General features: G+C 42.9%; 2 protein-coding genes across 8 annotated transcripts in view; one reads left to right on the plus strand and one right to left on the minus strand.

The window, feature by feature from the left end:
* Positions 1–5: 5 nt before the first annotated feature.
* LOC139370277 (nuclear distribution protein nudE homolog 1-like) lies at positions 6–8,297 on the plus strand. 4 transcript variants are annotated; one of them, XM_071109661.1, is made up of 9 exons: positions 6–99; positions 537–671; positions 1,131–1,284; positions 1,726–1,874; positions 2,216–2,352; positions 3,097–3,264; positions 3,806–3,891; positions 4,111–4,262; positions 6,481–8,297. In XM_071109661.1, the coding sequence occupies exons 2-9, from the start codon at positions 586–588 to the stop codon at positions 6,575–6,577; spliced, it is 1,029 nt and encodes a 342-aa protein (XP_070965762.1). In that variant the 5' UTR covers positions 6–99; positions 537–585; the 3' UTR covers positions 6,578–8,297. The 4 variants fall into 4 exon arrangements, with proteins under 4 accessions (XP_070965762.1, XP_070965761.1, XP_070965758.1 ...); XM_071109660.1 differs by having other exon boundaries at positions 24–99; positions 2,216–2,358; XM_071109657.1 differs by lacking the exon at positions 6–99 and having other exon boundaries at positions 133–671; positions 2,216–2,358.
* Positions 8,298–8,344: 47 nt separating this feature from the next.
* Positions 8,345–13,945, minus strand: part of LOC139370278 (myosin-11-like) — a 39,457-nt gene continuing 33,856 nt past the window's right edge. For 2 of the 4 annotated variants that reach the window (XM_071109665.1, XM_071109664.1), the window contains 8 exons: positions 13,409–13,537; positions 13,212–13,300; positions 12,866–12,989; positions 11,792–11,917; positions 11,466–11,657; positions 11,143–11,315; positions 10,742–10,780; positions 8,345–9,622 (listed from right to left, as the gene is read on the minus strand). In XM_071109665.1, the coding sequence (XP_070965766.1) occupies positions 10,750–10,780; positions 11,143–11,315; positions 11,466–11,657; positions 11,792–11,917; positions 12,866–12,989; positions 13,212–13,300; positions 13,409–13,537 (864 nt within the window). In that variant the 3' untranslated portion in view covers positions 8,345–9,622; positions 10,742–10,749. The remainder of the gene's footprint in view (positions 9,623–10,741; positions 10,781–11,142; positions 11,316–11,465; positions 11,658–11,791; positions 11,918–12,865; positions 12,990–13,211; positions 13,301–13,408; positions 13,538–13,945) is intronic. The other 2 variants (XM_071109663.1, XM_071109662.1) reach the window with 1 other exon arrangement.

Genomic DNA, 13,945 nt, shown 5'->3' on the forward strand with positions numbered 1-13,945 from the left:
CTGTAAACGCGGGGATGTAATTGTTTGGATTTGGGTAGAAGGGCAGTTTATTTCCTGATAGTGTTTTGCTATCTATGTTATTGATCTACTGTTTGCTAGGTAGGTAATATTACATTTTCTTAGCTATCAGCGTTCAGGTAAGCATTCTGCCGTATATTTTACTCTCTGAAAGTCGGAAATCTTCACTATCGTATATCGCACAACAGTTTATATGTTATTCACGTAACGGTTGTGATGTCGCTAAACTAGCTAGTTAACTAGCCAACATGTTAATGTATTTATTGAATAGGCTAGCTAAAGTAACTGAATAATTATCTGATCAAACTGGACATTCCAACGGGCTGTAAAAAAAAAACATAGCTATCAAGTGTCTAACGTTACCTAGCTAACCCTACTGGGCTAACTGTTGTGTCAACATGCATGCAAGCATCATGTATTCCATTGTATGGTTAATTGGTCTCCATAGCTAGCTAGCTAGACAAACAAGAGCCTGCCTCAACATGACCAGTGAGTGCCATGTTCCTTCTTTACTTTAGATGTTTTACTAGGTTTTGTGAAACCATAGAGTCCGCTGTAACGTTAGACATGGGGGAGCCCAAGACGCCCAAATTTGGGTCCATAGAAGAAGAGCTGAGTTTCTGGAAGGAGCAGTCAGACAAACACCAGCAAAGGTAAGGAATTCTACCAATGGTTGGTAGCTCGCAGCCGAACTGGTTGGCCTAGATGTGTGGATAATGGATAGAAGTGAAACAATCTGAATATGTATCTCTGAAGTTGTCCGTAAGTGTATATCTAGGAAGTTTATCATATATCAATCCTAAACGGTCATGGCTAGAAGGGATCCAGCTTAACGTCAAAAAAGTGTATTTTTTTGTGTGTGTGTTTAGCTAACTCTAAACCTTTCCCTAACTTTAAGCAATTTCTCCTAACCTGCTGTGTAAGTTCTCCTAACCTGCTACGAAAAGTCAAATCTGATGTTAATTTGACAAAAGCTGGATCCCTTCTAGCCATGACCATCCTAATTTCACCCTGTAACAGAGGAAAAAATGGAATCTAATCCTAGATCAGAATTCAGTGGTGATTTCCTTCTACATAGTTTAGCTATGAAGGTTAGACGTGTTTGTGTCCAGGGCTGAGGAGGCACAGGAGGAGTTGCAGGAGTTCCAGCAAATGAGTAGGGACTATGAGGCGGAGCTGGAGACTGAGCTGAAGCAGTGTGAAGCACGGAACAGAGAACTACTGTCCAACAACAACCGGTTACGCATGGAACTGGAGAACATCCAGGTTAGAACCTAGAACACCTGAATTATCAAGGCCAACACTACTCATATTCTGTAGTATTGCATCACCACGTCATATTATCTCGTATACTCTGCATCCCATCACGTAAAGTTTGTCTCCATATTCTGTATGTTTTAGTAGACTTCAAAGCGCCTTCTGTGTCTTGAGTTGTCTAGTAGTACACACACGGTCACTCTAGCATCACTAAATCATAGCCACCATCACCAGGGGCCCTGTGTGTTCATTACCACGGAGCAGCTGACTTCTGAGCAACTATTTATACTGCTGAGCCCAGCGGGAAGGTTAGTCATTGAATACTTGATTGTGCTAAAAGCCTTCATTTCTGGGGACAGTCAAGGACAAGCCTGTGAAGGGAGAACATCATCTAAGGCCAGAAATGAGCAGCAGACATGCATCAAAAAGAAGTGTTCTGTGTTTTTGCAGGAGAAGTACGAGGCACAGCACTCTGAAGCGTTTAGGCAGATCTCATTGTTGGAGGGAGACCTGGAAGAGACCACAGCGGTCAAGGACCAACTCCAGAAGTACATCAGAGAGCTGGAGCAGTCCAACGACGACCTGGAGAGGGCCAAGAGGTCAGTCTGGACACTTTGGCCTCGACTTGGTTGTTATTATTGTGGCGTAATGACACTGACTGTTGTTATGTTGATGAGGGACTTTCAATAACTATGTAAAAAAAGCCTGTCTCTGCTTGGTTGTCATTGTATTGTAACTCTGAAGTGTCTGTCTGACACTTCTTTATCCAATCACCCTAATGAGATTGGTGTGTGTCTTGCCAATGTGTACCCATTTTGTCACAAACTTCATAGGCCTTCATACAGATTCAACCATGTCTGTCCTTCCACTCACCCTGGAGGTTAGGATGTAATTTAAGACGTAACCATAGTAACTGACTGACCAATGTCCTGTCTCGCAGGGCGACCATCATGTCCCTGGAGGACTTTGAGCAGAGGATGAACCACGTGATCGAGAGGAACGCCTTCCTGGAGAGTGAGCTGGACGAAAAGGAAAACCTTCTGGAGTCTGTCCAGAGACTAAAGGATGAGGCCAGAGGTTTGTGTGTGTAAGGGGGGGTACAGAGGTCAGTGTGTTTCTCTGTGTGTGAGAGAGAGAAGCCAGAGGTGAGTCAGTGGAACAAGAAACTCAAAAAGGTTTTCATTTCATGTTCTAATCAAGAACAGCTGATTTTGCCAGATTTAGTTACCAGTTTCAAAAATATGTGCAATTTGATAGTTGACTGACATTGTAATATCAGGATGCTCCAGCCTTGCCCATTGTATTCCTCAAAAAGTAAGCAGAGCAAATGTGAGATTGAGTTTGGCATTGTGTAGAATTTACAGCTATAAAAGTCCTGGCTGAAGTCCCGTACTGTTTATTAATGGTCTTCAAGCTTATATATATCATCATATTCATGATGGGGGTCATCTTAAGATATATACTGTAATTGTATTTGGATTCATTTACCTTTACCGAGTGCCTTTTATGAAGGTTTTTGATTACGGGAGAAAAACGCAATAAAAAACCTTCATGAAAGGCATCAGTTTAAAAGTAAATTCATCCACAAATACTAATATCATTTTACATGTACAGTATCTTAAATGATCACGTTTTCATGAATTTGATATATAAGCTTGATGCCTGTTCAAAAACATGATCCAGGAAGTAGGTGGGACTTCCATTGCGTATTGGTGATTACTTGTATTGACTTTTTCTATATTTGTACTGTAGTATCAATGTCACAAATGTCCTCAGTATTGAGATCTGATCTGTTGTCTCTTCTCTCTCTGTGTTGGGCAGATTTACGACAGGAGCTAGCTGTACAGCAGGTCCAGGAGCGACGCCCCCCCAGTAGCCTCTCTAAAGAGAAAGACAGGACCGAATCATCGTCACGCTCCACCATACTGACAACCCCCTCCAAACCACTTGGTACATTCCCAGCAACCCCAGCCTCAAGCATCCGTCGAGGTGGGTGAGACCAATGGTAGCTGTGTTGTGGGTTAAACTGTAATAATGACTTTTTCCTCATTTTAAAATATAATTTAATGGTGGAATGCTAGTTAATCCCTTAGTCAGAGACAGTACAGTATGAAGATATAGGCAAAAAATGCCTTTCTAATAGAAATCCCCAATCACACTTGTAGGCGATGCCATGGCGACGTTGACTAGCTAAGCCCGTGCGTAGAAACACGTCATCGGGTTTAACGGCGCGTGAGCAGGCCGTCAAATCAATGGCAATCTTTCGATATAAAGTTATTTTTGACGAAAATGAAAACAATACATTTTCACCAGGTTGGAATAATAACATGTTCAACTACTTATTAAGATACTGGCTCGAATCATGGTTGTGCATTTAGATTCAGAAAAAGTGCAACTAAAGAAGAATTTGCCACCAAACCCTGGCCTGGTTTGTTTTGCGATGTTGCCCTCTGGCTTTAAAAACTCCGTGCCTTAGTAGCTGTAGTTTGATGTTGTGATATGTGCTAAATGTAATGTGTTTTGTGTTTAGGGGATAACCTAACAGGAACTCCCCTGAGTACGTCGGCTCGCATATCTGCACTCAACATCGTCGGGGAGCTCCTAAGAAAAGTTGGGGTAAGAAACAGTGTAGGACCTATGCATTTAATACCACCCTCATATCACCAGGAACCTTCAATGATGTATAGAATAAAATAGAACTCTAATTTAATGACTTAAAGGAAAACTCCAAACAAAAACGATATTGTTTGGGAATTTTCCTTTTTAACGCATCTCCATTTGTGTCTGATGATCTCAGACTGTAATACAACTTATTTCCCCCCTTGGATGCTCTAGAACCTGGAGTCCAAGTTGGCGTCTTGTCGAGACTTCGTATACGACACGTCACCGAAAAGACCGTCTCTTCCGTCGTGTCCCGGTACCCCCTCTGCTATAGAGGGAGGCACAGAGATCCAGGCCTGCAGCATGAGCCCTCCACACTACGACAGGTAAATGGGTCACAATGAGAAAATCACATATTTCTGAAAATCATATACAGTGGGGCAAAAAAGTATTTAGTCAGCCACCAATAATTGCAAATTATGGTGGAAAATAAGTATTTGGTCACCTATAAACAAGCAAGATTTCTGGCTCTCACAGACCTGTAACTTCTTCTTTAAGAGGCTCCTCTGTCCTCCACTCGTTACCTGTATTAATGGCACCTGTTTGAACTTGTTATCAGTATAAAAGACACCTGTCCACAACCTCAAACAGTCACACTCCAAACTCCACTAGGGCCAAGACCAAAGAGCTGTCAAAGGACACCAGAAACAAAATTGTAGACCTGCACCAGGCTGGGATGACTGAATCTGCAATAGGTAAGCAGCTTGGTTTGAAGAAATCAAATGTGGGAGCAATTATTAGGAAATGGAAGACATACAAGACCACTGATAATCTCCCTCGATCTGGGGCTCCACGCAAGATCTCACCCCGTGGGGTCAAAATGATGACAAGAACGGTGAGCAAAATTCCCAGAACCACACGGGGGGACCTAGTGAATGACCTGCAGAGAGCTGGGACCAAAGTAACAAAGCCTACCATCAGTAACACACTACACCGCCAGGGACTCAAATCCTGCAGTGCCAGACGTGTCCACCTGCTTAAGCCAGTACATGTCCAGGCTCGTCTGAAGTTTGCTAGAGCATTTGGATGAGCCAGAAGAAGATTGGGAGAATGTCATATGGTCAGATGAAACCAAAATATACATTTTTGTTAAACTCAACTTGTCGTGTTTGGAGGACAAAGAATGCTGAGTTGCATCCAAAGAACACCATACCTACTGTGAAGCATGGGGGTGGAAACATCATGCTTTGGGCTGTTTTTCTGCAAAAGGACCAGGACGACTGATCCGTGTAAAGGAAAGAATGAATGGGGCCATGTATCGTGAGATTTTGAGTGAAAACCTCCTTCCATCAGCAAGGGCATTGAAGATGAAACGTGGCTGGGTCTTTCGGCATGACAATGATCCCAAACACACCGCCCGGGCAACAAAGGAGTGGCTTCGTAAAAAGCATTTCAAGGTCCTGGAGTGGCCTAGCCAGTCTCCAGATCTCAACCCCATAGAAAATCTTTGTAGGGAGTTGAAAGTCCGTGTTGTCCAGCAACAGCCCCAAAGCATCACTGCTCTAGAGGAGATCTGCATGGAGGAATGGGCCAAAATACCAGCAACAGTGTGTGAAAACTTACAGAAAACGTTTGACCTCTGTCATTGCCAACAAAGGGTATATAACAAAGTATTGAGATAAACTTTTGTTATTGACCAAATACTTATTTTCTACCATAATTTGCAAATAAATTCATAAAAAATCCTACAATGTGATTTTCTGGATTTTGTTTTCTCATTTTGTCTGTCATAGTTGAAGTGTACCTATGATAAATTACAGGCATCATCTTTTTAAGTAGGAGAACTTGCACAATTGGTGGCTGACTAAATACTTTTTTGCCCCACTGTATGTATATATATATATATTTCTGTCTCGTTGTGTGTATCTAGATTCAGCTTACTTAGTAGTAGTATTTATTAGGATTCCCAATTAGCTGCTGCCGAGGCAGTGGACACTTCCTGGGATCCAAACAGAAATCAAAACAACAAATTAAATGCATAATATACACTGAGTATACCAAACATTAGGAACACCTTCTGCACCCCCCCGCCCTCAGAACAGCCTCAATTCATTGGGGCATGGCACACATACACAATCCATGTCTCAAAGGTTAAAGATTTTTTTTTTTTTTAAAGCCATCTCCCCCTTCATCTACACTGATTGAAGTGGATTTAGCCAGTGACATCAAAAAGGATCATAGCTTTCACCTGGTCAGTCTGTCATGGAAAGAGCAGGTGTTCATGTTTTGTATACTCGGTGTACATGGCACAACATTTAGCAGATGCTCCCATCCAGGGTGACCCACAGCAAGTGCATTCAACTCAAGATAGCCAGATATCTGGACTAAAAAGTACTTTACTCTCCATTTAGATTTATACTGGTCTTAGAAATCAACTAAGAGGGGAGGATGTTTAGCTGGTAGTGTAGTGACAACTAATGAACATGAACTGGGTGGGATCTGTTGTTCTTGTTCCTGTTGCTCATAACATTCTGTCTGATGTTCTACATTAAAATTAACTTGTTGATTTACATGTTACTCATCATGGTAGACGTTCTCTTTCAGTTTGGTGAAGCGGTTAGAGTTTGGACCTGCGCCTCCTCGGGGGATCTCCTCCCACGGCTCCCAGTCACCATCAGGGGGAGTCAAGATCCTGCTATGAAACGAGGGCCTCCCCTGTCCCCCTCCCCACACTGTACTACCCATCAGTAGGGCTTTAAACTGTGTCCCCCTCTCACTACACTCAGCTGAACATCCTCCCCCCTCAGTCAGACTATGAACCAGGAAGCCGCTCCCTCTATCAACTTATTTGCTGCATGGACTCTGAGAAGAACCACTGAGTCATGATGCTACGCTACAGTTTTATTTTATTAATGAATAATAGAAGTGAGGATTCCTTGACCCCGCTGCATGTCCTCCTGCAATGACAACCCCAACCCTGCTACTAACCCCCCCCCCGGTCCTCCTTGTACCCACGTTCTGATTGGACTCCATCTTGGATTCCTGGTGTGCCAACTGTAGCAGAAGAGTGAAGTTGGTCAATAGTTGATGCTGTTAGCCTTTAGCATTGCTGCCTTTTAGCAATATATCACCACCACAAGGAAGTTTTGCCTAGTCATGATTCCTTTCTGTATGTCTAACTCTCTGATATTCCCGTTCGTAGCTAAGCCACATATGTGCTTATCGAGGCTATACATGTAAAGTGTCGGAGATGGTAAGTTAGGCTAGCTTTACCTTTTGGAGAATGTGTATTAGTCCTTTCTTTGTGCTGTGTTGTCATCAGCTGTAAAAGCTAAGGATGGTCTGAAGTTATGGGTACTACTACTTTACAGGTCAATGTTTGAGTTAAAAGCAATGGTTTATTCATGTACGAAGATACTTTCTTTTAAAGGTCTTTTACCTGGTAACTTGAAGTATTATCTGTGAGAAATGCACAGACTAGCTAGCCTATACCCGGTCATGCATTTGCAGAATATTTTAAGGGAGGCAAGATACAGAGAAAGTACATTGAGTTTAAACTTCTGAAAATCTCAAATGTAGTCTAGGTCTTTGGCAAAAACATTTGTTGCCATTTCTTCAGTGTAAGTTTGAGATTCTCTCCATTTTTTTTTAATGAGTTAGAGTTAGGGGGTACCACTGCACTGCATAGAATCTATATTAGATCTTTCTAATAGGAAGTGGCCTAAAGACAGCTTTGGTTCAGTTTGAGCAGGTCAGTCGACCCAGAATTCCTGTCAAGACTGATCTTATATCAGATCAGGGAGTTATCAAAGATGACAAGATGGCAATAATAGATTTAACAGAATAGGGTTTCGAGAAAGCACAGTTCATACTATATTTCCAAAACCATTATGGATGATGCCTTGGTTACACTTAATGCTGGACATGTGAATTCTTTACGCACTGTTTAAAAGAGAATGTTTTAGCCTTATGTCTTTCCAATGAGGAGCAATAGTCCAATATCAAGGACATATGACACTAGGGCATGTTACTACTCAATGACGTTTGTACTTACTAACAATGTGTATATATCGTTGGTTTATATTGGTTCCATCCATGTGCTTTATCCAATTCCCCTGTCATGTTCATGATGAAGGAGTTGGTTAGAACACACAGATTTGAGACCAGGATAATATGTCTACAAAACAACTGTTACAGCAGCTGTTCTTATGGAAGTACTCTGCTGTTGTGTGTGAACTAAGGACCAGGAAGTACAGTTTGTAGAGCTTATTTTACAACTGTACATGCAACCGTTTGTGGGTGTTACTAACTTCTGTCTGGATTTACATTGAAATGTATGCACCTGAGGTGCTCTACCTTTTGACCTGTTGGTTTGCAATCCTTTTTGTATCAAAATGAACACATAAAATTAACATTCTAAACATGCTTTTGGCAATATCATTCAGGATGTGGAGACAGACATGTACGGTTACTTTTTCACTTATTTATTGTGCAGGTGGTTCCACATTTTATAGATTTGAAGAAGTGGCATGTAAACGTCAATTGAGTAAAAACAAGACAGAACATTGTTGTAAAGGTGGCCAGTGGCGGGAATAACACATTTGGTGAATATGCATCTGGACATACACAAAATGGGCCTGATGGTATGACACGATTCCTGCTGATATTCTACTTGGCAAGGTACACAACTGAAAAAGTACCTGTCTTGTTGATACTAGATGTGTATTAGACTTTAGGAACAAGAAAAGTCTGATAGGAATATGTAGGTGACTGTAGGGGTGACTGGTTTTGGTTTCTAAAAGTAGGAAGGTGTTCTGCTACCCATACTTGACAGTCTGAAAAATATTCAAAGTATGAAATATATATGGTCGAGTCACTGTCCTTACCATAGACAACAGAACAGTTGCTATGGTTGCAACCATGCGCCAATATTGGGGCAGCTATTCTGAATACAAACAAAATACATTTGGACTACATCAGTTATTTTTTTTAGCTGGGTGGGTATACCATTTGTCATAGTATACATTGACCTTCTATAACGATCTTAACAGTTAACAGCAGTGTAGAAGACGGGACAAGTCATAATGCCATAGAAATAGAATTACATGACTGCTAGATGTATAAATCTAGAAATACAATGTGATGCCTATAATTAATTAGGATTTAAAGTGACGAATAGTAACACCTGGATTTATCCTTCCAGATGAAAGGAGAATAAGGAACAACATGTAACCTACGTACGTACCTTCGAGGGGTACAATGTTATGCTAAGGAAGTATCGTAGGGACAAGTAATTCAGTGCAGTACAAAACAGTGTAGCAAAAGAACAAATCACACTAACATCCCAGGCACTAAAATTAATTATTACGCCTTTGTCTCTTATGCCTCCATTTTGTCTGTTTTGAATTGTGAAAAGCCTTGTGTGCTCTGAACGAGAAGGCAGTCGATATGTGACTGATATAGAGAATCATATTTGGAAGTGATATGAAAGAAAAAGGTTGAAGTCACTTGTGTGTTCTTTGGTAAAGCGGGTCTGTCTGGCACCAGTAACTGAGTCTGATTGGTTGGATGCTTGTAATACTGAATTTAATTGGATGGTTTTGGGCTCTTCTACTCAACAGACTTTGTTCCGTTGTAGTCCCCCTGTGAATCTCCGTCTTCTTCTGACGCGTCATCGATGACCCCTCTCCGGGCACTGCCCCCGACACGGCGCGGTGCGCTGCTGAAAGAGGGCTCGGTCCCGCGCCTGAAACGCAGACCGACAGACAGCACCGATGCAAGACACACAGACACAGGACACACAGATGAGACGAGCTATGGGCAAGACCAGTCTAGGTTGTCCTGAGGTTACCAGGAAATGTTGGACTTTTTGCTCCCATGGTCTGCGTCTGTATATCACTCTGCCTTTATCCACCTTTTTGTTTTAACAAGGTAAAATGGATGTCTAACAATACCTACCAGACAGGTTGTGATCGTCACTGTTAATAAAGTATTGACATGCTATTACAATAATAGTCCCACTTTAAACAATGCACAACTTAAAGGCTTTATATAGCCTACATAAATACTTCACAAATCATCTGTGAGCGTATGTCATAATATAAGTGGTGTATAAATATTTGGCAATTCACCCTACTCTGGTTGTCACGCCACCCTTTATAGAGTATGACATGCTTATAGATGATTTATGAAGCCTTTTAATAGTTCTTATGAGGCCTTTGCATGTTATATATAAAGCCTTTATAAGTTGTGCTTCGTTTAAAGTGGAACCACAATGGTCTATTAAGTTCAAACTGCATCCTTTCATGTAACTTGTCTATTATGTTTTGTTAGACTTGAGTAAAAAGCACTCGTGAACACGAGGAAGATTAAATGGCATCGCTGAAATGCAGAATGAGTGAGATGTTATAGTAACAGTAGGCACGCTGCACACCGGCGGTTATATCTTTAACTCATTTGACTCCTGTCTAGACGAACACTAGTCTGGTCCCAAAACTGTTTGTGCTGTATTGTCAACTTCGATGGTCACCGGAGACCATAGGATTTGGCAAGACAGCACAAACAGATCTGGAACCAGGCTAGACAGACACAGAGAAATGAGTTTGGTTTAGGGCAACTAAACCAAGCATGGAGAAAAATATGGTCACCAGTAGTAGAAAGACCACAACGGAAGTGCAATACACTTTTCTTGCACTGTTTCAGACTATGAGCTCGACCAGAGGAGCTCCATTGAAGATATTGACCGATAAACCATATTTCACTCTTTCAGGCGGAGAAATGGCACAGTCAGTTGGACAAGAGTGCATGGGGGTAAGTTATGGAAAGTTAAAATGAAAATGGTGATAAACTTTGAGCGCAGAGGTACCTGCTACGTTACTCCTTGGGTTCTGGGATTGGGTTGCCTCTGCAATAAAGATTCAAGAAAGGCTTTGATATCCAGAGGACTCACCATGGTGTTGGAAACAGATATACTGTAGTACAGTGTTCGAATTGTTATCTGCAAGCCCCAAAAGAGTACTTTATGCTCATTTGCCCATTGGGAGAAGATTTAATTGTGGTTGGCGAATGGTTGATTGTGTGACATGTCAGTGTGCTTGCTGTAAATCTACTCAGTGTTATATATTGGACCTGCCTTGATTTGGGGTGGTTATCCTTTTCTATTGAGTGATTTGAGCACAGTGAAACTACAGTACACAGGAGAAGTCAGGAGCAGGGACTCTTGCCAAAGACACTGCCCTGACCCTGGGGTCATGGGTCACACTGTACCTGAGTTTACTCTTGAGGGAGTTGACCTCGCGGCTCATGGCATCGTTAGCCTCGGTGGACTCATCCAGCTCCCTCTGCAGCTTCCTGCGGGCAGCCGTGATGCGCTGAGACTCCTCCTCCGACTCCTCCAGCTGGCGCTTCAGCTGCTTCATCCGCGTGTTGCCCTTTTCTGCCTGGGGAGGAGAGGGGGAGAGGAGTAAAGTGGGGTAGGGGGGGGTTCATAAGAGTGTCGTAACACTGCCAGAGTGTCGTAACACTGCCATGAGCAGATATGAACACCCTCTTCTTCCTAAGACTGGTGTCAGCATGACACAACAGCATACCTGTTCCTTGTACTGTTCGGCCTGTTTCCTCTCGTCCTCCACCTGGATCATCAGATCTTTCAGCTTTTTGTCCTTCTGGCGCAGGCCCTTGGCTACGGCCTGCTTGTCTCTGCTCTCTTGCTCCACCTGCTCCTCCAACTGAGCCACCTTGGCCTCCAGGGCGGTGATGGATGACTTGAACTTGGACTTGACCTGTTCAGAGATGAAAGAAACCGATACCCCACAATTTAACGGTACACTACACGCCCACTAAGATGGACCGGAAAGTAGGGACACTTAATATTTTCTCAATTGGGAGCAACCCTAGTAAATCTACTATCTCTGACCTGGTTCTCCATCTCCTGCAGCTTGGCCTTTAGGTCCTTGTTCTGCCTCTCCATCTGCTGCCGGGCGCTCTCGTTCTTCTGGGAGGTGGTGCGCTCGGTCTGCAGCTCATTATTCAGCTGGTCCACCTGAGTATGAAGAGTGGTCAAGATGTGGTCACGCTGGGAGTTCAAAACTTGGTCACTGAGGGTTAAAGGTATGGTCAATGTACGTCCAAGAGTTGGTCAATGTGTGTCTAAGAGGTGGTCAATGAGGGTTGAAATTGTAGTCAATGAGGGTTCAAAGCATGGTTGATAAAAGGTCAAGTTGTGGTTCTAGTGCAGGGCTGCCCAACCCGCTTCCTGGAGATTTCCTTATTTCTTTTTTTTTTTCGCCTTTATTTAACCAGGTAGGCCAGTTGAGAACAAGTTCTCATTTACAACTGCGACCTGGCCAAGATAAAGCAAAGCAGTGTGACAAACAACAGAGTTCCATATGGAATAAACAAATGTACAGTCAATAACACAATAGAAAAAAGTCTTTATACAGTATCTGCAAATGGCGTGAGGTGGTAAGGCAATAAATAGGCCATAGTAGCGAAGTAATTACAATTTAGCAAATTAACACTGGAGTGATTGATGTGCAGATGATGTGCAAAATATCAAAAAAGTAAATACAAAGAATATGGGGATGAGGTAGGTAGATTTGATGGGCAATTTACAGATGGGCTGTGTACAGCTGCAGCGATCGGTAAGCTGCTCAAGATAGCTGATGTTTAAAGTTAGTGAGGGAAATATAAGTCTCCAACTTCAGCGATTTATGCAATTCGTTCCAGTCATTGGCAGCAAAGAACTGGAAGGAAAGATCTACTGTCCTGTAGGTTCAGTCCAACCCTAATTTAGCATATCTGATTCAGGTATTTAAGGTCTTGTTGAGCAGCTAATTAGTTGAATCAGGTGTGTTAAATTAGGGTTGGACTGAACCTACAGGACAGTAGATCTCCAGGAAGGAGGGTTGGGCAGCCCTGTTCTAGTGTGTTTAAGGTGTGGTCACAGTGTGTTTCAGGTCGTTAGGAGGAGGGGTCCTGCCAGTCTAACCTGTTGAGTGCTCTTCCTCAATCTGTCGTTGAGAATCTCCATGTTACTGCTCTCTTCCTCCAGCTCCTCCTCCAGCTGGGAGATCTTAGCCTCCAGCCGACGCTTTTCATCAGACAGGGCTGACCTGGAAACAGCACACAGGAAACAGTCAGTCACACAATGAATGCTCCCCTACATTACCACACAATGTTTCAGTTGCACAATGCTCCACTACACCACCACCTAATGCTGCGTTCAATTCACCGTTTCCAATTCATTCCACTTATTTGACTGTGGAAAATTGTGAAATACAAGAGGCATTATAATGCTGTTAACATCACATTAATTTAGTAAAGGTTCTACTTACTTTCCAGAGGTGTTGCTGGCTAGTTCGTCGGACAGCTCGTCCCGCTCAGCCTCTGCTTGTTTCCGTGCCCTCTCAGCAGCAGCCAGCTCCTACACACACACACAATAGCACTCTGGTCAAAAGTAGTGCACTATATAGGAAATAGAGTGTCATTTCACACTTTGCCATACTATCTACAGGGAGCCAGGCTACGTTACCTCCTGAATCTGCATGAGCTCAGCCTCCAGACTCTTGGCCTTCCTCTCGCTCTCCTTGGCCGTACCCAGCACCTCTTCTCTGGCTGCACGGGCATCTTCCAGTTCCCTCTGGAAGTCCTTCATCTGGGCCTGGAGATGGAATGACATAGTTACATTATGAGGCATCATAAGGCTTTCATAATGCTTTATAAGGTGTGATGGGTTCCGACTTCTAAACTTGAAATATGAAAAACCCTTGTACATGGTACTGAGGGAGAGAGGGGAATGCAGAACGGTTACATTCTGTCAGAACATGTTATTGATAGACATCAGGTATCCTATGGAAAGGAGAAAGGCTACAGTCTGGTACAAGTCAAGAGGACAGCCGTGAGTTGGGGAGGAGTGAGGAATTTGGGCCGAGGTCAGGTCAGATGAAGTGAGAAAGAACATGCGTCACTAAAGTCCCGTCTAGCAACAGAGATGTATTGGCTGTCCAGATGTGTAAAGGAGGGGACTCAGCATAGGAGGAAGGCTTAAATACCAGTGCTTGTGTAAATA

Source organism: Oncorhynchus clarkii, chromosome 17, assembly GCF_045791955.1.
Source record: "Oncorhynchus clarkii lewisi isolate Uvic-CL-2024 chromosome 17, UVic_Ocla_1.0, whole genome shotgun sequence".
Classification (NCBI taxonomy): domain Eukaryota; kingdom Metazoa; phylum Chordata; class Actinopteri; order Salmoniformes; family Salmonidae; genus Oncorhynchus; species Oncorhynchus clarkii.

Coding starts and splice junctions, on each gene's coding strand:
- LOC139370277 (XM_071109657.1), top strand. CDS start 517: ATGTTCCTTCTTTACTTTAGATGTTTTACTAGGTTTTGTGAAACCATA. Junction 1,285..1,725: donor TGGAACTGGAGAACATCCAG/GTTAGAACCTAG, acceptor GTGTTTTTGCAG/GAGAAGTACGAGGCACAGCA. Junction 2,359..3,096: donor GGATGAGGCCAGAGGTTTGT/GTGTGTAAGGGG, acceptor TGTGTTGGGCAG/ATTTACGACAGGAGCTAGCT.